General features: G+C 43.2%; 3 protein-coding genes across 4 annotated transcripts; all 3 read left to right on the plus strand.

The window, feature by feature from the left end:
• Positions 1 to 180: 180 nt before the first annotated feature.
• LOC110490392 (mitogen-activated protein kinase 12) lies at positions 181 to 9754 on the plus strand. Of its 2 annotated transcripts, XM_021563763.3 has the most exons (12): positions 181 to 633; positions 1343 to 1472; positions 1854 to 1912; positions 2011 to 2122; positions 2353 to 2382; positions 2555 to 2602; positions 7714 to 7828; positions 8107 to 8178; positions 8368 to 8447; positions 8572 to 8650; positions 8825 to 8998; positions 9542 to 9754. In XM_021563763.3, exons 1-12 carry the CDS (start codon positions 515 to 517, stop codon positions 9616 to 9618), a joined length of 1095 nt encoding a protein of 364 aa, XP_021419438.1. In that variant the 5' UTR covers positions 181 to 514; the 3' UTR covers positions 9619 to 9754. The 2 variants fall into 2 exon arrangements, with proteins under 2 accessions (XP_021419438.1, XP_090056687.1); XM_090200561.1 differs by lacking the exons at positions 8572 to 8650; positions 8825 to 8998 and having other exon boundaries at positions 280 to 633.
• A 733-nt stretch (positions 9755 to 10487) lies between these two features.
• On the plus strand, positions 10488 to 12222 carry LOC110490393 (dermatopontin). The gene is given in 6 exon segments (XM_021563764.3): positions 10488 to 10630; positions 10827 to 10905; positions 11268 to 11456; positions 11719 to 11740; positions 11742 to 11875; positions 12080 to 12222. Coding segments are annotated over 6 exon segments (528 nt in total). The 5' UTR covers positions 10488 to 10572; the 3' UTR covers positions 12126 to 12222.
• A 5551-nt stretch (positions 12223 to 17773) lies between these two features.
• LOC110490394 (cell adhesion molecule CEACAM5) lies at positions 17774 to 26054 on the plus strand. Its single transcript, XM_021563766.3, has 6 exons — positions 17774 to 17980; positions 18207 to 18245; positions 18514 to 18762; positions 18983 to 19237; positions 19443 to 19691; positions 19820 to 26054. Exons 1-6 carry the CDS (start codon positions 17926 to 17928, stop codon positions 19969 to 19971), a joined length of 999 nt encoding a protein of 332 aa, XP_021419441.3. The 5' UTR covers positions 17774 to 17925; the 3' UTR covers positions 19972 to 26054.
• The last annotated feature ends 710 nt before the right edge of the window (positions 26055 to 26764 follow it).

Consider the following 26764-nt stretch of genomic DNA (forward strand, 5'->3'; position numbering starts at 1 on the left):
AAGACAATAAGGAGCCAGGGCGGCAGGTAGCCTAGCTGTTAAGAGTGTTGCTGGTTCGAATCCCTGAGTCGACTAGGTGAAAAATATGCCCATGTGCTCTTGAGCAAGGCTCGTAACCTTAATCTGGATAAAGAGCATCTGATAAATTACTAAAATGTAAAAATGAGCCTGGACACAGACACACCCATCAATCGCACAGGGCGACTAGTGTTTACCTTTTTCTGACAAAATACAGAGGTCATGCCACCAGGCGATGGTGTGTTCACCAGTGATACCATTGAGGTTTTAAAAACAAGTGAGACCAGTCACTGGTTACGGTTCTTTATTCGTGTCACTGGAGACCACTGTCGGGCAACGGAATGCATTGCGCATTTCCCGAGTGCTAGAGTGTGTAGGTAAGGTGGTGGTGGCTGCATGAGAGCAAGTGAACGAAGTGTCTCATGCACAACAACGCCTCATTATCCCCGAATTAAGAGTTAGCTGGGGAAACATTGACCCCCAAATCGATTTGGATATGTCGGTCCGCACGCGGACAGGATTTTACCGTCAGGAGGTAAACAAAACGGCATGGGAGGTTCCAGAGCGATACCGTGAGCTAAAGCAGGTGGGGACTGGCGCGTATGGCACAGTATGGTGAGTTTTATACGAGTTTAATCATCAAACATGGGTAGGCTACTCTTCGTAAATGTCGAATTTGGAGTTAACAATAGCCTATGTTAAGGCAATACAAACCAAGCCACAACAAGACGTGACTCGTTCCTAAAATAAGCATCGTGTTTTTTTTTTTATCCGTTCATCTCATGCATTCTTCATGTGGTTATATCAAAAGGAAGTTTTTTGTGCAGTGGAGCGCTGGATTGTGTCCGAATTAAGTCATCAACAAACATCGCTGCTATTTGATGAATTACATTATGCGGTTTCTGTTTCATTCCTAAACATAGTTTACACGGCAGGGACTTTTTTTTGGCTTTGTGAAGTCGGGAAAAGCATAACAAAGAACCCCCACTGGCCTCATTGTTCGTTGGGTTTTAGTGAGCAGAAGATTTAGATTTAAGTGCATCGGCCTACATCTGTTCTGGGTCTTTGCGCAATGTTTCTTGGGATATAGGCCGAACAAATGTTTCTACATGAATTCCAGAAATTCCCAAGGATGTCTTTGAAGTAGGCCTAACCACTTGATTATAAAACATGATATTTGGATGTATATTATTTTAAATAAATAATTAATCAAGCATTCAATAAAAAATACAATAAGAGAGTTGGGTCCTTCTTCAGTAGGCTACCGCCAATGGCCTACATTGCTAAAATGTTTTCTTCCCTTTACCTACATGTCTTGCTGCAGCTCCGCCCAGGACCGCAGGACTGGGGTGAGGGTGGCCATCAAGAAGCTCCACAGACCCTTCCAGTCGAAGCTCTTTGCCAAGAGGGCCTACAGAGAGCTCCGGCTCCTCAAGCACATGAAGCACGAAAATGTGAGGGCCCTTCCTGAATACTGGTTAATTCTCATAAATAGAAAAGGTGTCTGTTTCACACCACTAATTAGGCCGTGTCTAAAAATGAAATGAACATGAAAAGGTAGAGTTTAATAATGGTACACAAGGAAAGGCTGAGAAGGAAGCCAATCCATGTTGCGGAAAAAAATGCCTCATAGCAACATCTACTTTAGTCAGTGGCTCACTCTAGAACGACAGAGACACACCCCGTATCACAATTGTGTGTGTGTGTAACTTCAAGTGGGAATCATTTCCTGATGCTGTAATTGAGATACATGATGCACAAAAAAAATTATCCAGTTAATCTATAATTGAGCTATTCTATTTATTTTCTGTTATTCTTTGATTGGCTTGGATTAGGTGATTGGACTGCTGGATGTGTTCACTTCTGAGATCTCATTGGACAGGTTTCATGACTTGTAAGTACCTCTTTGTCCAATACCCTTCCTGTTCATATATTGAATGTTTTTATTCACAATAAAGTATATATTTTTTCCTTTTCCCCTGTCATTCTCAGTTACCTGGTAATGCCACTCATGGGTACTGATCTGGGGAAACTGATGAAGATGGAGAGATTGTCACAGGAGAGGGTGCAATTCCTTGTCTATCAAATGCTGAGAGGACTCAAGGTTAGAGTTGCATACATGCACTCAAAAGAGCAATATATATATATACAATTCTAAGCAGTTTAAAAGATATACCTACAAATGCTAATTTTATCCCCAACATTCAAATATGATACAAAATAAAGGCAGTTTATACAGAAGGTTTAAATGTTTCCCAGAATATACTTGAATACCACCTTCTTTTTCTAATTTTAAGACTTTCTCTTTTCCTGGTCTTTTGTGTCTCCCCACAGTATATCCACTCTGCAGGGATCATCCACAGGGTGCGTAAACTCTGACCTTTCAACTATGTGCATTGGTGTTGGGGCCCTTGCTCTTTTTCACGCCCACTGCTATTCATGCCGTTTTCCATATCAGAAGCTCTTTGTGTGTGTGCTTGCGTGTGTTTGCGTCAATCTGGCAGCATGATAATGTAATTTTTCTAAATACCAACAGGATCTCAAACCTGGAAATTTATCTGTCAACGAAGACTGTGAGCTGAAGGTACTACATATATATCTATTGCTACCAGACCTGTGATAGGCACTGTGCTGTCCCTGTTCAGTCTCGCTCTCTTTCGATTTAAATGAAATACACTTTATTGAAGTGGAGGCTGCTGAGGGGAGGAGAGATCATAGTAATGGCTGGAACGGAGCAAATGGAATGGCATGGCATCAAACACCTGGAAACCATGTATTTGATACCATTGTACTATTCCACTCATGCCATTACCTCCGAGATCGCATAGCAGTTCAGACGTCTTTTGTCCTCGTCTTGTCGTGTCCTGTATATATATATATTTACAACTTTTTTTCACATACATTTTATTTTTATTTTCCATCAACTCATCTTCTAAACACTCTCCTGCAACCAGCCTCACCAATTTATATTTATAAAAAAAGTATTATTTACCTCAGATCTGTAATCCTCCAAGAAGCTAGCCAGAAACTCCAAGAAGCTAGCCAGAAACTAGCCAGAAGCTAGCCAGGAGCTAGCCCAGGAGCTAGCCCAGAAGCTAATCCAGAAGCTAATCAGAAGCTAGTTAGCTTCTTTACTGGCAAATCGTTAGTATTCAGCTAACCACGGTTTGTGGTCATCAGCTATCCTTTAGCTCGAAAATCTATCGCCAGTTTTGTACGGCGCAGCGCGGCTCGGAACGGAACATACCGGACCAATTTTTCTCTCCATGTCCCTGGATTTCAACTGCTCTCTGGACATTCATACCCGGATCTCACAGCTAGCTAGCTGCTATCCGTGTGACAGTCGGCTTTCGTCGATTCCGGAGCAAACATCGATTGTTCCGGTGCTAGCCAGCTCCGTCAATCACTCCTGAGTTCCATCATTCACTCCTGGGCTGCAGTCACCTATCCGGACCCGTTTCACTGCCTACGCGGAGCCCCACCGGGCCTTCACAACTGGACTGCCGACGTTATCTACCTGAATGAGATCCGGCTGGCTCCTCTGTCGCGACGTTACCTGAACGCCCATCTGCGGCCCGCTAACCGTTAGCTGTCTTACCGGCTGCTATCTGAATAGACAATCGGACAATTTATTTATTTTTATTATTATGTTTTCTTCTCGGGCCTCTATAACTATATCTATTGTTCTTATTTTTGTCGTTGTTGTGTGATTTGGATTAATCCCCTCTACCACACGGAACCCCACTAATCTACTGACCGAACGCAAGAGGTGGCTAACAACAGACTCCATCCTATGCTAGCTTGCTACCGGTTGGCCTGGCTAGCTGTCTAAATCGCCGTGACCCTCAACCAACCTCTCCACTCACTGGACCCTTTGATCACTCGACTAAGCATGCCTCTCCTTAATGTCAATATGTCTTGTCCATTGCTGTTCTGGTTAGTGTTTATTGGCTTATTTCACTGTAGAGCCTCTAGTCCTGCTCACTATACCTTATCCAACCTATTAGTTCCACCACCCACACATGCAATGACATCTCCTGGTTTCAATGATGTTTCTAGAGACAATATCTCTCTCTTCATCACTCAATACCTAGGTTTACCTCCACTGTATTCACATCCTACCTTACCTTTGTCTGTACATTATACCTTGATGCTATTTTATCGCCCCCAGAAACCTCCTTTTACTCTCTGTTCCAGACGTTCTAGACGACCAATTCTTATTGCTTTTAGTCGCACCCTTATTCTACTCCTCCTATGTTCCTCTGGCGATGTAGAGGTGAATCCAGGCCCTGCAGTGCCTAGCTCCACTCCTATTCCCCAGGCGCTCTCTTTTGACGACTTCTGTAACCGTAATAGCCTTGGTTTCATGCATGTTAACATTAGAAGCCTCCTCCCTAAGTTTGTTCTATTCACTGCTTTAGCACACTCTGCCAACCCGGATGTTCTAGCTGTGTCTGAATCCTGGCTTAGGAAGACCACCAAAAATTCAGACATTTTAATTCCAAACTACAACATTTTCAGACAAGATAGAACTGCCAAAGGGGGCGGTGTTGCAATCTACTGCAAAGATAGCCTGCAGAGTTCTGTCCTACTATCCAGGTCTGTACCCAAACAATTTGAACTTCTACTTTTAAAAATCCACCTCTCTAAAAACAAGTCTCTCACCGTTGCCGCCTGCTATAGACCACCCTCTGCCCCCAGCTGTGCTCTGGACACCATATGTGAACTGATTGCCCCCCATCTATCTTCAGAGCTCGTGCTGCTAGGCGACCTAAACTGGAACATGCTTAACACCCCAGCCATCCTACAATCTAAACTTGATGCCCTCAATCTCACACAAATTATCAATGAACCTACCAGGTACCTCCCCAAAGCCTTAAACACGGGCACCCTCATAGATATCATCCTAACCAACTTCCCCTCTAAATACACCTCTGCTGTCTTCAACCAAGATCTCAGCGATCACTGCCTCATTGCCTGCATCCGTAATGGGTCAGCGGTCAAACGACCTCCTCTCATCACTGTAAAACGCTCCCTGAAACACTTCAGCGAGCAGGCCTTTCTAATCGACCTGGCCGGGGTATCCTGGAAGGATATTGACCTCATCCCGTCAGTAGAGGATGCCTGGATATTTTTTTTAAATGCCTTCCTAACCATCTTAAATAAACATGCCCCATTCAAGAAATTTAGAACCAGGAACAGATATAGCCCTTGGTTCTCCCCAGACCTGACTGCCCTTAACCAACACAAAAACATCCTATGGCGTTCTGCATTAGCATCGAACAGCCCCGGTGATATGCAGCTGTTCAGGGAAGCTAGAAACCATTATACACAAGCAGTTAGAAAAGCCAAGGCTAGCTTTTTCAAGCAGAAATTTGCTTCTTGCAACACTAACTCAAAAAAGTTCTGGGACACTGTAAAGTCCATGGAGAATAAGAACACCTCCTCCCAGCTGCCCACTGCACTGAAGATAGGAAACACTGTCACCACTGATAAATCCACCATAATTGAAAATGTCAATAAGCATTTTTCTACTGCTGGCCATGCTTTCCACCTGGCTACTCCTACCCCTGTCAACAGCACTGCACCCCCAACAGCAACTCGCCCAAGCCTTCCCCATTTCTCCTTCTCCCAAATCCATTCAGCTGATGTTCTGAAAGAGCTGCAAAATCTGGACCCCTACAAATCAGCCGGGCTAGACAATCTGGACCCTTTCTTTCTAAAATTATCTGCCGAAATTGTTGCCACCCCTATTACTAGCCTGTTCAACCTCTCTTTCGTGTCGTCTGAGATTCCCAAAGATTGGAAAGCAGCTGCGGTCATCCCCCTCTTCAAAGGGGGGGACACTCTTGACCCAAACTGCTACAGACCTATATCTATCCTACCATGCCTTTCTAAGGTCTTCGAAAGCCAAGTCAACAAACAGATTACCGACCATTTTGAATCTCACCATACCTTCTCTGCTATGCAATCTGGTTTCAGAGCTGGTCATGGGTGCACCTCAGCCACGCTCAAGGTCCTAAACGATATCTTAACCGCCATCGATAAGAAACATTACTGTGCAGCCGTATTCATTGATCTGGCCAAGGCTTTCGACTCTGTCAATCACCACATCCTCATCGGCAGACTCAACAGCCTTGGTTTCTCAAATGATTGCCTCGCCTGGTTCACCAACTACTTCTCTGATAGAGTTCAGTGTGTCAAATCGGAGGGTCTGTTTTCCGGACCTCTGGCAGTCTCTATGGGGGTGCCACAGGGTTCAATTCTTGGACCGACTCTCTTCTCTGTATACATCAATGAGGTCGCTCTTGCTGCTGGTGAGTCTCTGATCCACCTCTACGCAGACGACACCATTCTGTATACTTCCGGCCCTTCTTTGGACACTGTGTTAACAACCCTCCAGGCAAGCTTCAATGCCATACAACTCTCCTTCCGTGGCCTCCAATTGCTCTTAAATACAAGTAAAACTAAATGCATGCTCTTCAACCGATCGCTACCTGCACCTACCCGCCTGTCCAACATCACTACTCTGGACGGCTCTGACTTAGAATACGTGGACAACTACAAATACTTAGGTGTCTGGTTAGACTGTAAACTCTCCTTCCAGACCCATATCAAACATCTCCAATCCAAAGTTAAATCTAGAATTGGCTTCCTATTTCGCAACAAAGCATCCTTCACTCATGCTGCCAAACATACCCTTGTAAAACTGACCATCCTACCAATCCTCGACTTTGGCGATGTAATTTACAAAATAGCCTCCAATACCCTACTCAACAAATTGGATGCAGTCTATCACAGTGCAATCCGTTTTGTCACCAAAGCCCCATATACTACCCACCATTGCGACCTGTACGCTCTCGTTGGCTGGCCCTCGCTTCATACTCGTCGCCAAACCCACTGGCTCCATGTCATCTACAAGACCCTGCTAGGTAAAGTCCCCCCTTATCTCAGCTCGCTGGTCACCATAGCATCTCCCACCTGTAGCACACGCTCCAGCAGGTATATCTCTCTAGTCACCCCCAAAACCAATTCTTTCTTTGGCCGCCTCTCTTTCCAGTTCTCTGCTGCCAATGACTGGAACGAACTACAAAAATCTCTGAAACTGGAAACACTTATCTCCCTCACTAGCTTTAAGCACCAACTGTCAGAACAGCTCCCAGATTACTGCACCTGTACATAGCCCACCTATAATTTAGCCCTATCAACTACCTCTTTCCCAACTGTATTTAATTTATTTATTTATTTTGCTCCTTTGCACCCCATTATTTTTATTTCTACTTTGCACATTCTTCCATTGCAAAGCTACCATTCCAGTGTTTTACTTGCTATATTGTATTTACCTTGCCACCAAGGCCTTTTTTTGCCTTTACCTCCCTTCTCACCTCATTTGCTCACATTGTATATAGACTTGTTTATACTTTATTATTGACTGTATGTTTGTTTTACTCCATGTGTAACTCTGTGTTGTTGTATCTGTCGAACTGCTTTGCTTTATCTTGGCCAGGTCGCAATTGTAAATGAGAACTTGTTCTCAACTTGCCTACCTGGTTAAATAAAGGTAAAATAAAATGTTTTAAAAAAAATTACCACAAGCCCGGCCTCCCCAATTAAGGTGCCATCAACCTCCTGTGCTTTATTGTCATAAAAGGGACAATCCAATGTAGCCAAAGCAATTCTCTCTGTCTGTCTCAGATCCTTGACTTCGGGCTGGCTCGGCAGACAGACACAGAGATGACGGGGTACGTCGTCACTCGCTGGTACAGAGCCCCCGAGGTAATCCTCAATTGGATGCACTATACCCAGACTGGTGAGTCTCTCTCAATCACTCATTCATGGCTGCCTTCTTTGTCCACAAGATGGCAGTGCTTTCTAATGTCAACATCTGTGTTATCACCATGATTAATCATGCTATTGTAACCAGAAAAATATCCTACAGTATGAGGTCCTATGGAGATCTATCTCTTTGTACAATTTGTGTACAATATCGCTGTAATTGAACCCACTGGTATGGTAGCAGTTTGGTAGCAATGTGGTACTGAAAGACCATTCAGTCCTATGTATGTCTTTGTCCTCCTCTATCGTCAGTGGATATCTGGTCGGTGGGCTGCATCATGGCGGAGATGCTGCTGGGGAAGCCGCTGTTCAAAGGAAATGACCGTATCCTTTTTCAGTATTTACTACTCTCTGTCTTCACCCCACACAACTATTGCAGAATGATATGTTATCAACCTGTCAAAGACTAGTTCTGTAAGCTTATTATGGCTAAGCATATATAGTATGAGCAGCATGTGAATGTGACTTCCTGTACCACATGAGCAATGACCCTTGACCTCTGGGTGAGCACAGACCTGGACCAACTGAAAGAGATCATGAAGATTACTGGTACACCCACTGCAGACTTTGTTACGAAGCTACAAAGCCAAGATGTAAGTCATGTGGGCACTCAAAATACATTCAGATAGTACACATTCAAAGCAAACACAGCCTACTAGAGTACATAGGAATAGAATACACATACACTCCCAGGTAAATCTGCTCCTCTTCCAACAGGCCAAAAACTACATACGGAGCCTTCCCAAAGTACTAAAGAAAGATTTGCACTTTCTTTTTTCCAAAGCTAGCTCAGACGGTGAGCAGACGTTCAATACAATGATGTGAACACGTAGTTAGTTGAATTTGACAGTCTATTACTAAAGGATCAAAAACGCTGGTTTACAAAACAGCAACTGTTTCTAACTATTGTCAGGAGTGTCCTTCTGACCATAACACCGCTAGAGATACTGTATACCTCTCTGTGTGGCAGCGGTTTGTGTGCTGGAGCGCATGCTGTTGCTGGACCCTGAGAGGCGGGTGAGTGCGTCGGAGGCGCTGGCCATGCCCTTTTTCAGCGAGTTCAGAGAACCAGAGGAGGAGACTGAGGCCCAGCCCTACGATCACTCCATGGACAACACAGACCTGCTCCTGGAGCAGTGGAAACGTGAGAGATGGTTGGAGGGAAGCTGAAGAAAGAGATGGAGAGCGGGGGGAGGGAGGAGGAAGATATGGGAGAGAGAGAGATATGCTGGGGAGGACAGAGGGATAGAGAAGAAGGAGATACAGGCAGAGTAAAAAAGGGGGAGAGATGGAGAATGAGGTGGCTGGTAGCCTAGAGGTAAAGACTGTTGGGCAGGTAACTGAAAGGTCGTTGGTTCAAATCCCCAAGCTGGCAAGGTAGAAAATTATGCAATTCTGCCCATGTGCAAGGCAACAACTGCTCCCTGGGTGCTGATGATGTGGATGTTAAATAAGGGTTAAATACAGAAGATGCTATTCGGTTGAACAGCATTCAGGAACTGATTAGTTATCTCTTTCCCTAGGAAGATAGCTTAAGGAAAAACATTCCTTTGGTCATTCCACATGATAGAAGGAGAGCAATGATGAGGGAGATGGATGTGTGATAACATGTTCAGCTTAAGAGGAAGAACAATCTATAGAGTGTACAGAGTAACTAATTAGTCATTTCTTGTGATATCTCCTACAGGTCACACATTCACAGAGATTCTGTCCTTCAGGCCTGCAGCAACAGAGACCAAGGACCCCAAAGAGACATCACTCTGAGAGTACACACATACCTCTCAATACCTGTCAATTATTATTATAAGGCATTGTTGTACAGATGTAATGTGAATACAATGTACAGAATGTAGTTTATTGATTATAAATTTATTTTTTGACAAACATTTTCGAAGATATTGTCAGTCTTGTGTAATTGTGGAACTACTGTAACAGCCAACCAATGAGCCCCTGGGAAAGAAATTATTACTTGCTTCCCCGTAAACCATGAGAATGACTGTAAGCGAAGACATCAAATGTTCATCAATAAAAGGCCACTCTAAAATGATCAGTTTTGTCACATAACAATGCCACAGATGTCTCAAGTTTTGAGGGAGTGTGCAATTGGCATGCTGACTGCAGGAATGTCCACCAGAGCTGTTTCTAGAGACTGTAATGTTAATTTCTCTACCATAAGCTGCCTCCAACTTCGTTTTAGAGAATTTAGCAGTATGTCCAACCGGCCTCACAATCGCAGACCACATGTAAGCACGCCAGCCCAGGACCTCCACATCCGGATCCTTCACCTGCCAGATAGTCTGACACCAGTCACCTGGACAGCTGATGAAACTGAGTATTTCTGTCTGTAATAAAGCCCTTTTGTGGTGAAAAACTCATTCTGATTGGCTTGGCCTGGCTCCCAAGTGGATGGGCCTACACCCTCCCAAGCCTACCCATGGCTGAGTCCCCCGCCCAATCATGTGAAATCCATAGATTAGGGCCTAATGGATTTCAATTGACTGATTTCCTTAACTGTAACTCAGTTGTTGAAATTGTTGCATGTTGCATGTTTGTTCAGTATAACATGAATTGACTGCAATATTTTTTAGACTGCAATACACCTGCTCAAACACTGGGATTACCATGTACGTGGCCTAAGGTCCAGCAAGGACAAAGATCACCTCTGTCTATAAATGGAGCACCAACCTTGCTGATTTTAATTTGGGCCCCTCAAAAGCCATGAAGAGAGCCAACGTCTTTATTCTGCTTCTTGCTGGTGTGTTGGTTAACGGAAAAGGTATGCTTTATGTTACATGTGAGTTTGTGGATTAAAGCCTGAGAATATGTGTAGCAGAGTAACTCAAAATGTGGACTTAATATTTCAATCAAATAGCAATGTGTGTGGTCAGAAATCTTTTAAAAAAGGAGAAGGAGGTGCCGATTACTACGGTAACGAATTACGTTTTTATTGTGCCCTTGTTTGTGTGTTGCAGACCCCTGCTGGCAGAACAGCTATGACCAGCCTTTAGATTTTAATTGCCCATCAGGACAATCCATCTCTCGCATAGTGAGGTGATTCCTTATGTTCCATACAACCAATCTTCTCCAAAACCTGAATTCTGCACTGACTCACAAGCACAGGTTTCCAAATCAGAGTGAGCATTTTGCTGCTGCGGTGCTGAGTTAACCCTAACCCTTTCTCAAACCCTAGCAAGCTGTTGCAGATCAACAGAGTTGCTGTTGATTCAGATTTGCAATTTTCCATTTTGAGAAATTAAACTGGTTTAACTCTGTATTTTGGATTTAGGTTATTGCAATTGCATTCCGGACAAAATATGTTGGGCAACAATAAAACCTACAACCTGCATAAATGTTTGTTTTCGTATAAATTCAACTATTAATTTGTGCATTGTAATGTATTTTTCCAATTTTAGTGAGCATCACAACATATATGAAGACCCTATGTGGGACTTTGGGTGCAAAGCCACGTTTGACTCAGCAACTAACTGCTTCACATCTTCCTACGTAAATGACCTCGACAAACCTTTCAACTACCAATGCCCAAGCCACCAGGTCATCACAGGGATGAACAGCTATCATGACAACAAGCATGAGGACAGAAGGTGAGATGTAAATGAATCACTATTCACATGAAATAAATACAAATCTTCAAGAAATGACTTTGTCAAATCAAACAGAATAACTAGGGCTTTACAATGATGGTAAAATGTAGAGACATTTGTGGATTAAATGGTGTAAAATCCTAAAAGTGACACAGGGTTGACGGAGGTACTGTTTTTGTTGAACAACCCTACTATAATGTGAATTACAAGGTCAATGCAAAACATATATCATAATTTAAACCTTATTTCCACCCTTATACAGATGGAAGTTCACCTGCTGTGGAACCTGCCAGCAACTTCTGTACTGATTCCTGCCAGTGGACCAACTACGTAAACTGGTTTGATGAGGCCTTCACTTTTAATGCCCCACCAAATTCCTACCTGATTGCAGCTGAAAGCTACCATGACAACAATTATGAGTGAGTATGATTATCCATTGGTACTGTATGCTAATGTATGCTAATATAATGGATTCCAAGTATTTTCTCTCTCTCTGTGTGTGTGTGTATCTACGGTATCTGTGTGTCATATTCTTGCTGTTGGAATAAACAAGCTTCAGGAAAGGATGAATTGACTACAAAACTAACAGGAACAAAATGTCTGTTTGTCTTGTGTACTTTCAGAGATCGTCGCTGGAAATACCAATACTGTACCAGAAGGTCATGCTGAATCTATAACTGATTCTTCCTATAATCAGATTATTTTATCCGTTGTTGTCTCTTGATAATCTTGAAAGAAATTCACGATTAAAGATACATGCATCGAATGATTGTGTTTCATTTCCCTGCACTAACGTTTAAATGATTGATTATGCTTGGTTTCTGGTCAAGATATAAACTCTATACAGTACTGTAATGGACGGCAAATGGTTATCTCAGACAATAATTACTAAAACATTGGGTCACACTTTATTTGGATAATCCCCTATAGATGATCTACAGCGGAACAAACCATCAACAGACTATCAACTGCAACTCTGTTGATATGCAACAGCTTGCTATGGTTACGTTTAGGGTTAGAGTTAGTCAAATCAAATTGTATTTGTCACATGCGCTGAATACAACAGGTGTAGTAGACCTTATAGTGAAATGCTTAACCAACAATGCAGTTTTAAGAAAATACACCAAAAAAAGTGTTGGGGTTAAAGGGAAAGTTCAGTATTTTACAACTTCATTTTAGATGGTTCCTGCTCCTGTAAGTAGTCTATGGATCAGGAGAAACTGTAATACATGGTTTGGTTTTTCTTCTAATAGCCACTACACACTTCAGCTAACTTTAGCCTCTGCTGGTTTAAAATCAATGGGAGTGGTGTGGGCATGCAGTGACTGTTAAAAAAGCCATAGACAAATTAACTGAATTATTTGGTTTGACGTAACTTTAAATGATTAGGCTTCTTAAATTCTTAAACATCTTAACCATGGATTACAGTTTCTCCTGGCCCATAGACAACCTTCAGGGGGAGGATCCATCTAACAAGAAGGTGTAAAATACTGAACTTATCCTTTAAGGCATTTACTGAGATACTGCTGTCGGGCTTCTACCCATTGAGAAAAGTGTATGCTGTTCTAGTCTGCCTAGTGGCCGTGTCCTCTTGAGCCTGCCTAACGGTCCTAAACTGACCTGATAACGTGATTTCCCCCCAGTTTGGTTGGTAATGTAAAAATGTATATCTGGGCAGATGGGCTTCAATTGCTCTGAAACCTTTCAGGTTGTTAGGAAAACATCTAATTCTGTTGATTCTTTTCACACAATCATATTTGGACCGATCTTGTGGGACTGTGATGTACATAATGTACATAATGTTTGTACCTTTGACTGCCAGGTTACACCCTGGGTCAACTACAGTACTGGGATGAGGCATTCACCGACAAAGCCACCAGTACCAACGATCTCCTTATTCCACATTTTGTTGTATTACAGCCTGAATTCAACATTGATTAAATTGATTGTTTTTCTCACCAATCTACACACAATATCCCATAATGACAAAGTGGAATTATGTTTAAAAAATAATAATAATTTCATAAAAAATGAAAAACAGAAATATCTCATTCATACAATGTCACACCCTGACCATAGTTTACTTTGTATATTTCTATGTTTTGGTTGGTCAGGGTGTGATCTGAGTGGGCATTCTATGTTACATGTCTAGTTTGTCCAGTTCTATGTTCAGCCTGATATGGTTCTCAATCAGAGGCAGGTGTTCGTCATTGTCTCTGATTGGGAACCATATTTAGGTAGCCTGGGTTTCACTGTGTGTTGGTGGGTGATTGTTCCTGTCTATGTGTTTTCACCAGATAGGGCTGTTTAGGTTTTCGTTACGTTCTTTATTTTGTAGTGTTTTGTATTGATTCGTGTTTTACGTTCGTTTATTAAAACATGGATAGCAATCTACACGCTGCATTTTGGTCCGATCCTTGTTCTACCTCTTCATCAGAGGAGGAGATAGAAGAAAACCGTTACAGAATCACCCACCACCAACGGACCAAGCAGCGTGTCAACAGGCAGGAGCAGCAGGAGAAGCAACAGCGGCAGCAGGAGATACGTAATAAGGAATTCTGGACATGGGAGGAAATCCTCGACGGGAGAGGACCCTGGGCTAAACCAGGGGAGTGTAGCCGCCCCAAGGAGCAGCCCAAAGAGGAGTACAGTATGGACTATACTTCTTGGGAGGAGATAGACAGGTGGGCGGTCGACCCAGGGAGAGTGCCGGAGCCCGCCTGGGATTCGATGGAGCAGTGCGCGGAAGGTTATCGGAGAATGAGGTTGGCGAAGCAAACACAGCGGCGCGGAAGGAAGCCCGAGAGTCAGCCCCAAAAATTTCTTGGGGGGGGGGGGGGGGGGGCTAACAGGGAGTATGGCTACGCCAGGTAGGAGACTTGAGCCAACTTCCTGTGCTTACCGGGGGGCTAGAGAGACCGGACAGGCACCGTGTTATGCAGTGGTGCGCACGGTGTCTCCAGTGCGGGTGCATAGCCCGGTGCGGTATATTCCAGCTCCGCGTGTCAGCCGGGCTAGATTGAGCGTCGAGCCTAATGCCATGAAGCCGGCTCTACGCAGCTGGTCCCCAGTGCGTCTCCTTGGGCCGGCTTACATGGCACCAGCCTTGCGCTCGGTGTCTCCGGTTCGCCTGCATAGCCCAGTGCGGGCTATTCCACCTCGCCGCACTGGCAGGGCGACCGTGAGCATTCAACCAGGTAAGGTTGGGCAGGCTCGGTGCTCAAGAGCTCCAGTGCGCCTGCACGGTCCGGTCTTTCCAGTACCACCTCCACACCCCAGCCCTCCGGTAGCAGCTCCCCGCACCAGGCTTCCTGTGCGTGTTCTCGGCCCAGTACCACCAGTGCCAGCACCACGCATCAGGCCTACAGTGCGCCTCGCCTGTCCAGCGCTGCCGGAGCCTTCCTCCTCTTCAGCGCTGTCGGAGTCTCCCGCCTGTTTAGCGCTGTCAGAGCTTTCCGCCTCTACAGCGCTGCCGGAGTCTCCCGCCTGTTCGGAACTGCCAGTCTGCAAGGAGCTGCCAGTCTGCAAGGAGCTGCCAGTCTGCAAGGAGCTGCCAGTCTGCAAGGAGCTGCCAGTCTGCATGGAGCTGCCAGTCTGCATGGAGCTGCCAGTCTGCAAGGAGCTGCCAGAGCTGCCAGTCTGCAAGGAGCTGCCAGAGCTGCCAGTCTGCAAGATGCCGCCAAAGCTGCCAGTCTGCAAGGAGCCGCCAGAGCTGCCAGTCTGCAAGGAGCCGCCAGAGCTGCCAGTCTGCAAGGAGCCGCCAGAGCTGCCAGTCTGCAAGGAGCCGCCAGAGCTGCCAGTCTGCAAGGAGCCGCCAGAGCTGCCAGTCTGCAAGGAGCCGCCAGAGCTGCCAGTCTGCAAGGAGCCGCCAGAGCTGCCAGTCTGCAAGGAGCCGCCAGTCTGCAAGGAGCCGCCAGAGCTGCCAGTCTGCAAGGAGCCGCCAGAGCTGCCAGTCTGCAAGGAGCCGCCAGAGCTGCCAGTCTGCAAGGAGCCGCCAGAGCTGCCAGTCTGCAAGGAGCCGCCAGAGCTGCCAGTCTGCAAGGAGCCGCCAGAGCTGCCAGTCTGCAAGGAGCCGCCAGAGCTGCCAGTCTGCAAGGAGCCGCCAGAGCTGCCAGTCTGCAAGGAGCCGCCAGGGCCGCCAGTCTGCAAGGAGCCGCCAGGGCCGCCAGTCAGCATGGAGCAGCCAGGGCCGCCAGTCAGCATGGAGCAGCCAGGGCCGCCAGTCAGCATGGAGCAGCCAGGGCCGCCAGTCAGCATGGAGCAGCCAGAGCAGCCAGTCAGCATGGAGCAGCCAGTCAGCATGGAGCAGCCAGAACTGCCAGTCAGCATGGAGCAGCCAGAGCTGCCAGTCAGCATGGAGCAGCCAGTCAGCATGGAGCAGCCAGAGCAGCCAGTCGACCAGATTCTTCCAGATCTGCCAGTCGACCAGACTCTTCCAGATCTGCCAGTCGACCAGACTCTTCCAGATCTGCCAGTCGACCAGACTCTTCCAGATCTGCCAGTCGACCAGACTCTTCCAGATCTGCCAGTCGACCAGACTCTTCCAGATCTGCCAGTCGACCAGACTCTTCCAGATCTGCCAGTCGACCAGACTCTTCCAGATCTGCCAGTCGACCAGACTCTTCCAGATTTTCCAGTCAGCCAGGATCTGCTAGATCCAACTACCTGCCTGGGCTTCCTCTCAGTGCTGAGCTTCCTCTCAGTGCTGAGCTACCCATCAGTCCCGAGCTACCTCTGTCCCGAGCTGCCCCTCTGTCCCGAGCGGTCATTAAGGAGGGTAACCTATCTAGGGACGCTAAGGAGGTGGACTAAGACTATTATGGAGTAAGGTCCACGTCCAGCGCCAGAGCCGCCACTGCGGACAGATGCCCACCCAGACCCTCCCCTATAGGTTCAGGTTTTGCGGCCGGAGTCCGCACCTTGGGGGGGGGGGGGGGGGTACTGTCACACCCTGACCATAGTTTACTTTGAATATTTCTATGTTTTGGTTGGTCAGGGTGTGATCTGAGTGGGAATTCTATGTTACATGTCTAGTTTGTCCAGTTCTATGTTCTGCCTGATATGGTTTTCAATCAGAGGCAGGTGTTCGTCATTGTCTCTGATTGGGAACCATATTTAGGTAGCCTGGGTTTCACTGTGTGTTGGTGGGTGATTGTTCCTGTCTATGTGTTTTCACCAGATAGGGCTGTTTAGGTTTTCGTTACGTTCTTTATTTTGTAGTGTTTTGTATTGATTCGTGTTTTACGTTCGTTTATTAAAACATGGATAGCAATCTACACGCTGCATTTTGGTCCGATCCTTGTTCTACCTCTTCATCAGAGGAGATAGAAGAAAGCCGTTACATACAAGTATTCACATCCTTGAGTCAATACTTTGTATGTTTGAAAATACCCTTGAGCATGGTGAAGTTATTAATTACATGTTGGATGGTGTATCAATACACCCATTCACTACAAAGATACAGGCATCCTTCCTAACTCAGTTGCCGGAGAGGAAGGAAACTGCTCAGTGATTTCACTATGAGGCCAATGGTGACTTTAAAACATTACAGAGTTTAGTGGCTGTGATAGGAGAACACTAAGGATGGATCAACAACATTATAGTTACTCCACAAAACTAACCTAAAGAAAAGAAGGAAGCCTGTACAGAATACAAATGTTCCAAAACATACATCCTGTTTGCAACAAGGCATTAAAGTACAATTGCAAGACATGTGGCAAAGCAATTAACTTGTTGTCCTGAATACAAAGTGTTATGGTTGGGACAAATCCAATATAATCTACAGAGTACCACTGGTGGCTGCATCATGTTAAAGGTATCCTTGTAAACGTTAAGGACTGGGGAGTTTTTCAGGATAAAAAGGAAATGGAATTGACCTAAACACAGTCAAAATCATAGAGGAAAATCCTAGTGGTTCAGTCTCCTTTCCTAAAGCTAAAGTTAAAAGTCTGTATTATACACAACCTTTTGAGGTTAAATGCAATTACATTATAAGAACTAAAGGTATGACATCAATGCAATGTATTTGACTTTTGATAAGAGATTCTGGTACAAGCCATGCACTGAAACCACGTTCTCGACACTCCTAAATTCGTCATACACTCATGTATTACACATATGGTCTCATATATTTCCCTCCAATTGGTTCTGTCTATTAAAAATAGTATATTAATTGACTTCAGCAACCCAGGAGCAGGGATGGAGAGTTGGAGACCATTTATTTTATTCCTCAGTACATTGCCCTCTACATGTTAGTTCATAGTAAAAGTTGCCAGTTCTGTTTCACCTTATTTAATGGTCACTACAGAAATAATGCATTTTTAATGGGCAGGTTTGAATGGGCAGGGCAGGTTCGCTCTCAGTCTGTTCTCTCTGATAAGGTGTGTTAACCTTCTCACTCTACTACTTGACTCTGTAACAGTCCCATATTCCTGGTATCGAATTCACCTCACTCCATCTCTGCGAGACAATGAAGGATACACACACCCTGCTTAATCTACTTCTGCTGCTAGTGTTCCTAGCAGGTAATATGATTTAAAAAATATATAACAACATTGTTTTATGTTAACATTTCTTTTTGAGGATAGCAAGTTGGTTTAACATCAGTCAGTAGGTCTGGACACTTCCTGTTAAGCTCTATAACTACATTTACTTTCAATGTCTACGGAGGTCCAGCTTTTGTTTGGGTGAAAATAGTGTTACATTATAATGTGTTGATTATAGCCTGTGGCTGTTTTGATGAACTTCCAGGATCAGCTTTGACCACTGATGGAGGGAGTGGCAGTATCAGTAAGTGAACCACATCACATAATAGCCAAGCCAAATTATTACAGGATGGAACACATCGCTGCATTGATGGGAATGTTGGGTACTTTGAATAATGACTGTGATCGTAGGGTAGTGCTATCAGCTAGCAGCTAACTACAGGCGTTTTATTGGATTATCGTTGTAGTAATTTATCACTGTTACAAGAATACATTTACACCCTGTATCCAATAAATCCTTTATTCTTAAACAGGTAGGCCTACATTGCCTGATTGTGCACTGTACTTTTCAGATGGTCCCTTGGAACTAACCATTGTGGGACCTGACTTTGTTAAAGTGGGTGTGCCACGCAGCTTTGACTGTGCTGCCCAGTGCTCTCCTTCCTGTAGCTACAGAATGAGTATCGACGGGCAGATTTGGCAAGGCAATGAGCTGTTGTTCACAGCTCGCCAATGGGAGGAGTCCCTAAACCTCACATGCACTGCAAGGAATGATGACTCTGGGAGGTCCTCTACAGTAACAAAGATACTGCAGGTTTTAGGTGCGTGGGTGGTTTGTTGTTTTTATAACACTTCACTTGAAATTAAAGGTGATGGTCTTTATGATATTAGGAATAGAGGGATAATTAAATGTGTTGTAATTTATTGACAACATGTCTGGATTACTGGATTAGTGCTAGATAAAATTATTTTTCTACTGTTTTTCACATTGGTCATAGGATCTAGACTATTATCTAAATGTCTATGTGTTCCTCCTTTTAGCTGGACCTACCAACATATCGATCACAGGCCCTGCCCTGATGACCCCAGGGGCCCCTCAAAGCTTCCAGTGTAACGCAGACTGCCGTCCCTCCTGCAACTACACCTGGAAGATAAAGGGCCGATGGCTCGGGGGGCAGGGGAACAAGATTACTGTAACTCCCGAAGAGTTGGCCACCTCTGCTACCCTGAACTGCAAGGCCATCAACAGTGTGTCTGGGCTCTATGCCATGGCAACCAGGACAATTCCTGTAACATGTAGGTTATTCTGAGATTTAGAGCTTCTAACAATTGTAGATTCCCTCTTGTTGTTAGTGTAATGCAATTGTCCATATCCACACAAATAGCTTCATCTATCAATATACATACATTCCCTTATATAGTATGTAATCTATATTTGTTGGGGTTTTGGTTGAAGTGATACTTGAACCATTTTTTTCCTCTAATTTTTGTCTCCTATCAGCTGGTCCATCAGAGGTCCACGTCATCGGCCCAGACTCTGTTGCAGTCGGCTTCAAGTCCATGTTTCAGTGCACTGCCAAATGCACTCCCGCTTGTGACTACCGCTGGACCATTGATGGTCACACTGTCCACGGTAGTGAGATGGAGATGACGGTCGAGCGAAATGTGAAGTCAGAGAAGATTATGTGCCACGCTCAGAATACGGTCTCAACTCATTTTGAGGTGGTCACCAAGTCCATACGGGTGGAAGGTACAGCAGAAATCTCATGATTCTACATTTTAGCAACTACCTTAACTTTTATGCTGTCATAAACATTATCTGACCTAATATCATGTTTTTTTTGTGTTCCTTTTGGAATGGTTTTGTGCGTGTTGCAGAAAATGACAAAAAGAAGATCCTCTCCAAAGAATATGGTTGTCAAGCTGTGTCCAGTTTGTGTTTGTCCAAGAAGACCATCTCTGGGAGGAAGCATCAGCATTGTACAGCAGCTGAAACCTGGTCCCGATTGAGTCCGAACATACCTTGCTGACAACAACACCAGGTTCCAGAACATTAAAGCTGTAAAACAGGAATATAGACTGAAAATAGACAAGACATTAAAACATTGAATACTAGCTACAGTGACTTCAGAAAGTATTCACACTCCCTGACTTCCACATGTTATGTTGGAGTCTGAATTTAAAATAGAATACATTTCAATTTTTTGTCACTGGCCTACACACAATACCCCATAATGTCAAAGTGGAATTATGTTTTTTATATATATACACTACCGTTCAAAAGTTTGGGGTCACTTAGGAATGTCTTTGTTTTTGAAAGAAAATCAAATTTTTTGTTCATTACAATAACATCAAATTGATCAGAAATACAGTGTAGACATTATTAATGTTGTAAATGACTATTGTAGCTGGAAACGACAGATTGTTTGTGGAATATCTACATAGGCATACAGAGGCCCATTATCAGCAACCATCACTCCTGTGTTCCAATGGCACGTTGTGTTAGCTAATCAAATAGTACCCGTAAAACACCAGTCTCAACATCAATAGTGAAGAGGCGACTCCGGGGTGTTCCTCTGTCCAGTGTCTGTGTTCTTTTGCCCATCTTAATCTTTTCTTTTCATTGGCCAATCTGAGAGATGGCTTTTTCTTTGCAACTATGCCTTGAAGACCAACATCCCGGAGTCGCCCCTTCACTGTTGACGTTGAGACTGGTGTTTTGCGGGTACTATTTAATGAAGCTGCCAGTTGAGGACTCTCAAACTAGACACTCTAATGTACTTGTCCTCTTGCTCAGTTGTGCACCGGGGCCTCCCACTCCTCTTTCTATTCTGGTTAGTGCCAGTTTGTGCTGTTCTGTGAAGGGAGTAGTACACAGCGTTGTAGGAGATCTTCAGTTTATTGGCAATTTCTCGCATGGAATAGCCTTTATTTCTCAGAACAAGAATAGACTGATGAGTTTCAGAAGAAATGTCTTTGTTATTGCCCATTTTGAGCCTGTAATCGAACCCACAAATGCTGATGCTCCAGATACTCAAATAGTCTAAAGAAGGCCAGTTTTATTGTGTCTTTAATCAGTACAACAGTTTTCAGCTGTGTTAACATAATTGCAAAAGGGTTTTCTAATGATCAATTAGCCTTTTAAATTGATAAACTTGGATTAGCTAACACAACGTGCCATTGGAACAGGAGGGATGGCTGCTGATAATGGGCCTCTGTATGCCTGTGTAGATATTCCACAAAAAATCTGCCATTTCAAGCTACTTTTATTTAACCAGGTAGGCAAGTTGAGAACAAGTTCTCATTTACAACTGCGACCTGGCCAAGATAAAGCAAAGCAGTTCGACACATACAACAACACAGAGTTACACATGGAGTAAAGAAACATACAGTCAATAATACAGTTGAAAATCAAGTCTGTAAACAATGTGAGCAAATGAGGTGAGATAAGGGAGGTAGGGCAATAAATAGGCCATGGTGGCGAAGTAAATAATTAAAACGCAATTAAAACGCTGGAATGGTAGATTTGCAGTAGATGAATGTGCAAAGTAGAAATACTGGGGTGCAAAGGAGCAAGATAAATAAATAAATAAAATAAATACAGTAGGGGATGAGGTAGTTGTTTGGGCTATTTATAGATGGGCTATGTACAGGTGCAGTGATCTGTGAGCTGCTCTGACAGCTGGTGCTTAACGCTAGTGAGGGAGATAAGTGTCTCCAGTTTCAGTCATTGGCAGCAGAGAACTGGAAGGAGAGGCAATACAATAGTCATTTACAACATTAACAATTCCTGCACTGTATTACTGATCACTTTGATGTTATTTTAATGGACAAAAAATGTGGTTATCTTTAAAAAACAAGGACATTTCTAAGTGACCCCAAACTTTTGAACGGTAGTGTATATATTTTTTTACTAATTAATTAAAAATGATAAGATGAAATGTCTTGAGTCCTTCCTAACTCAGTTGCTGGAGAGGAGTCAAACCGGTCACGGATTTCACCTCGAGGTCAATGGTGAATTTAAAACAGTTACAGAGTTGAATGGCTGTGATAGGAAAAAACTGAGGATGGATCAAAAACATTGTAAATAACAATACTAACCTAATTGACAGAGTGAAAAGAAGGAAGCCTTTACAAAATAAAAATATTCAAAAACATGCATCCTGTTTGCAACAAAGGCACTAACGTAATACTGCAAAATAAATTGGCAAAGCAATGAACTTTTTTTGTCCTGAATAGAAAGTCTTATACTTGGGGCAAATCCAATACAACACGTTACTGAGTAGCACTCTCCACATTTTCAAACGTAGTGGTGCTGGTGTCATGTCATGGGTATGCATGTAATTGTTGAGGACTGGGGAGTTTTTCAAGATAAAAAATAAACGGAATGGAGCTACAGTAAGCACAGGCAAAATCTTAGAGGAAAACCTGGTTCAGTCTGCTTTCCATCAGACACTGGGAGATGAATTCACCTTTCAGCAAGACAATAACCTAAAACACAAAGCCAAATCTAAACAGGAGTTGCTCACCAAGAAGACATTGAATGTTCCTAAGTGGCCTAGTTACAGTTATAACTTAAATCTGCTTGAAAATTAATGGCAAAACCTAAAAGTTCTTGTTTGGCAATGATCAACAACAAATTTGACCGAGCTTGAAGAATTGCGAAAAGAATAATGGGCACAATCCAGGTGTGGAAAGCTCTTAGAGATTTACACAGAAAGACACTCAGCTGTAATCACTGACTCAGGAGGTTGAATGCTTATCTAAATCAAGATATGTTAGTGTTTTATTTGTCTTTTTTTTTTATTTGACAAATTATAGATTATTTTTTCCGCTTTGACATTATAGATTATTTTGTGTAGATCGTTGACAGAAAATTACAATTAAATCAATCCCACTTTGTAACACAACAAAATGTTGAAAAAGTCAAGGGATGTGACTACTTTCTGAAGGCAGGGTATAACATAAATTGACCTCTGTTTTCATCTGATACAAATAAGATCATACAATGTAATGACAATGATAACTACTGGTCCAGCTTGATCTGTGGCAGAGGCCTGAATTACCGAGTCAGTTGATGTTGCTAGTCCTAACTTTCCACCAGTACTGTACTACACTGTACCGTCCTCCAGTCCAACCAGCGGTGGAATGTTGACCCCAATGTTGTATATAAACTGGATTGCTGATGCTATGTATTTACCATTGAGAGGCTATGAAGCCACTGGTTGGACATATTGCCACTCCCAAGTAGCAGTCCTCCATTTCAATTAAATGTTTCAAGGACAAAATTACATTTATTTAAGTTTCATTTTTGTAGTAGTGGGGACAGTAACATTAGTCATCTCTATAAATGATACATTAAGGATTATTATTTTTTTCCGTTATTTAACTAGGCAAGTCAGTTAAGAACAACTTCTTATTTACAATGACAGCCTTCCCCAGCCAAACCCGGACGACGCTGGGCCAATTGTGCGCCGCTTATGGGACTCCCAATCACGGCCGGATATGATTCGAACCAGGGACTGCAGTGACGTCTCTTGCGCTGCGCCACTCAGGAGCTCAATGTTTAGCCGTGTAATAGAACAATTTAGCAAAAACGAACGTACACATTAATAAATACGTTTCTATAGCTTCCAAAAATATTTTTTTACCATCATGACGGAGTGCCAAGATGGAGGCACAGTGGCTTCAACACATCCCCCCCTATTAGTCATCTAGTGTATATATAAATCATTGGTTGACCACTGTCACAGTGCTGTCCTTCACCACGGCAGCAATCTCTCACAAAGTGTTCACTCATCTTTCTGCTGAAAGACAAATTCCAGACCAAAAATGTGCTTAGTAAAATATGAGACTTACACAGACACACATGGCTAAGTTGATGGGTCATGTAAATGAGTTCAATAGAATGTTATACAGTGGGTCAATAACAAAAGTTTATCTCAATACTTTGTTATATACCCTTTGTTGGCAATGACAGAGGTCAAACGTTTTCTGTAAGTCTTCACAAGTTTTTCACACACTGTTGCTGGTATTTTGGCCCATTCCTCCATGCAGATCTCCTCTAGAGCAGTGATGTTTTGGGGCTGTTGCTAGGCAACACAGACTTTCAACTCCCTCCAAAGATTTTCTATGGGGTTGAGATCTGGAGACTGGCTAGGCCACTCCAGGACCTTGAAATGCTTCTTACGAAGCCACTCCTTCGTTGCTCGGGCGGTGTGTTTGGGATCATTGTCATGCTGAAACGTTTCATCTTCAATGCCCTTGCTGATCGAAGGAGGTTTTCACTAAAAATCTCACGATACATGGCCCCATTCATTCTTTCCTTTACACGGATCAGTCGTCCTGGTCCTTTGCAGAAAAACAGCCCCAAAGCATGATGTTTCCACCCCCATGCTTCACAGTAGGTATGGTGTTCTTTGGATGCAACTCAGCATTCTTTGTCCTCCAAACACGACAAGTTGATTTTTTATCAAAAAGTTATATTTTGGTTTCATCTGACATCCTCCCAATCTTCTTCTGGATCATCCAAATGCTCTCTAGCAAACTTCAGATGGGCCTGGACATGTACTGGCTTAAGCAGGGGGACACGTCTGGCACTGCAGGATTTGAGTCCCTGGCGGCGTAGTGTGTTACTGATGGTAGGCTTTGTTACTTTGGTCCCAGCTCTCTGCAGGTCATTCACTAGGTCCCCCCGTGTGGTTCTGAGATTTTTGCTCACCGTTCTTGTGATCATTTTGACCCCACGGGGTGAGATCTTGCGTGGAGCCCCAGATCGAGGGAGATTATCAGTGGTCTTGTATGTCTTCCATTTCCTAATAATTGCTCCCACATTTGATTTCTTCAAACCAAGCTGCTTACCTATTGCAGATTCAGTCTTCCCAGCCTGGTGCAGGTCTACAATTTTGTTTCTGGTGTCCTTTGACAGCTCTTTGGTCTTGGCCATAGTGGAGTTTGGAGTGTGACTGTTTGAGGTTGTGGACCGTGATACTGATAACAAGTTCAAACAGGTGCCATTAATACAGGGAACGAGTGGAGGACAGAGGAGCCTCTTAAAGAAGAAGTTACAGGTCTGTGAGAGCCAGAAATCTTGCTTGTTTGTAGGTGACCAAATACTTATTTTCCACCATAATTTGCAAATAAATTCATAAAAAATCCTTCAATGTGATTTTCTGGATTTTTTTTAATCATTTTGTCTATCATAGTTGAAGTGTACCTATGATGAAAATTACAGGCCTCTCTCATCTTTTTAAGTGGGAGAATTTGCTCAATTGGTGGCTGACTAAATAATGTTTTGCCACACTGCATACATAAATATATGGGGGGATACAACCATCCCAGCTCTGCCGATTTTTCTGTGAAGAGACAGAATCATTAGATCCTTTGTTTTGTACTGTCCATCTGTACTGTAGCTTGTTTTGGTCGCAGGTTCAGGAATGGCGGAAGAATTGCAACATTTACCTGGAGCTGACTCTGCAAATAGCACTGCTGGGTGATTTAAAAAGTCATAGTCAATCGATCAATAATATAAAAATGTTCTTAGCAAAAATGTTTATCTTTAATTTACAATCTGTAGAAACTGAGAATAGGAATGTTCAGAACTTTTTTTTTTTTTTTTTCACAGTTGAAAAATATATGGCAAACAGAAATCAAAACTAACAATGAAAGAAAGTTGAGTAAGTAAGTCTTTATAAAAATAATTGCCTCCACGTTTTTATGGTGGAATGTTGACTATAGGCTACTTTGAACCATGCAAGGTAAGATATAATATGTGTCACGCCCTATCTCTGTTTTCTTTATATTTTGGTTAGGTCAGGGTGTGACTAGGGTGGGTATGCTAGTTTTAGTATTGTCTAGGGTTTTTGTATGTCTAGAGTTTTTGTAAGTCTAGGTGAATTTGTTTGTCTATGGTGGCCTGATATGGTTCCCAATCAGAGGCAGCTGTTTATCGTTGTCTCTGATTGGGGATCATATTTAGGTAGCCATTTCCTTTTTGTGTTCGTGGGATCTTGTCTATGTGTAGTTGCCTGTCAGCACTCGTTTGTATAGTGGTTCGGTTTGTTATTTTGTTCAGTGTTCATTCTTTTAATAAATAAGAATGTACGCATACCACGCTGCGCATTGGTCCGATCCTTATAACGAACGTGACAATATGAAGTAAAATGTCCAGGTTTCAAAGAATAGTGATGGTAATGATAGGCCTAACAGTCTTTAGGTAGATGGAAAGGCTTTCCCAAAAACCTTCTCAATATAATGTTAACTCGCTACAATGCCTACTATTATCCAGTGGTGTAAAGTACTTAGGTAAAAATACTTTAAATACTACTTAAGTAGTTTTTTGGGGTATCTGTACTTTACATTACTATTTATATTTTTGGCAACTTTTACTTTTACTTCACTACATTCCGAAATAAAATAATGTACTTTTTACTCCATACATTTTCCGTGACACCCAAAAGTACTGGTTACATTTTGACAGGAAAATGGTACAATTCACACACTTATCAAGAGAACATCCCTGGTCATCCCTACTGCATCTGATTTGGTGGACTCACTAAACACAAATGCTTCGTCTATAAATTATGTCTGAGTGTTGGAGTGTGCCCCTGGAAATTTGTCAATAAAAAATAAGAAATGGTGCCACCTGGTTTGTTTAATATGAGGATTTTTAAATGATTTATACTTTTACTTTTGATACTTAAGTAAATTTGATTTTTAAAACCAAACTTTTAGACTTTTACTCAAGTAGTATTTTACTGGGTGACTTTCACTTGAGTCATTTTCTATTATGGAATCTTTACTTTTACTCAAGTATGACAATTT

The sequence above is a fragment of the Oncorhynchus mykiss genome, chromosome 15 (genome assembly GCF_057628025.1).
Source record: "Oncorhynchus mykiss isolate SJ-2025 chromosome 15, ASM5762802v1, whole genome shotgun sequence".
Classification (NCBI taxonomy): domain Eukaryota; kingdom Metazoa; phylum Chordata; class Actinopteri; order Salmoniformes; family Salmonidae; genus Oncorhynchus; species Oncorhynchus mykiss.

What these genes read in the sequence shown, in the direction of transcription:
- LOC110490392 (XM_021563763.3), top strand. Translation starts at nt 515, where the DNA reads ATGTCGGTCCGCACGCGGACAGGATTTTACCGTCAGGAGGTAAACAAA. An exon ending in ACGAAGACTGTGAGCTGAAG is followed by an intron (nt 2,603 to 7,713) that starts GTACTACATATA and finishes TGTCTGTCTCAG; the next exon opens with ATCCTTGACTTCGGGCTGGC. An exon ending in GATGCACTATACCCAGACTG is followed by an intron (nt 7,829 to 8,106) that starts GTGAGTCTCTCT and finishes CTCTATCGTCAG; the next exon opens with TGGATATCTGGTCGGTGGGC.
- LOC110490394 (XM_021563766.3), top strand. Translation starts at nt 17,926, where the DNA reads ATGAAGGATACACACACCCTGCTTAATCTACTTCTGCTGCTAGTGTTC. An exon ending in CAGGACAATTCCTGTAACAT is followed by an intron (nt 19,238 to 19,442) that starts GTAGGTTATTCT and finishes GTCTCCTATCAG; the next exon opens with CTGGTCCATCAGAGGTCCAC. An exon ending in CAAGTCCATACGGGTGGAAG is followed by an intron (nt 19,692 to 19,819) that starts GTACAGCAGAAA and finishes TGCGTGTTGCAG; the next exon opens with AAAATGACAAAAAGAAGATC.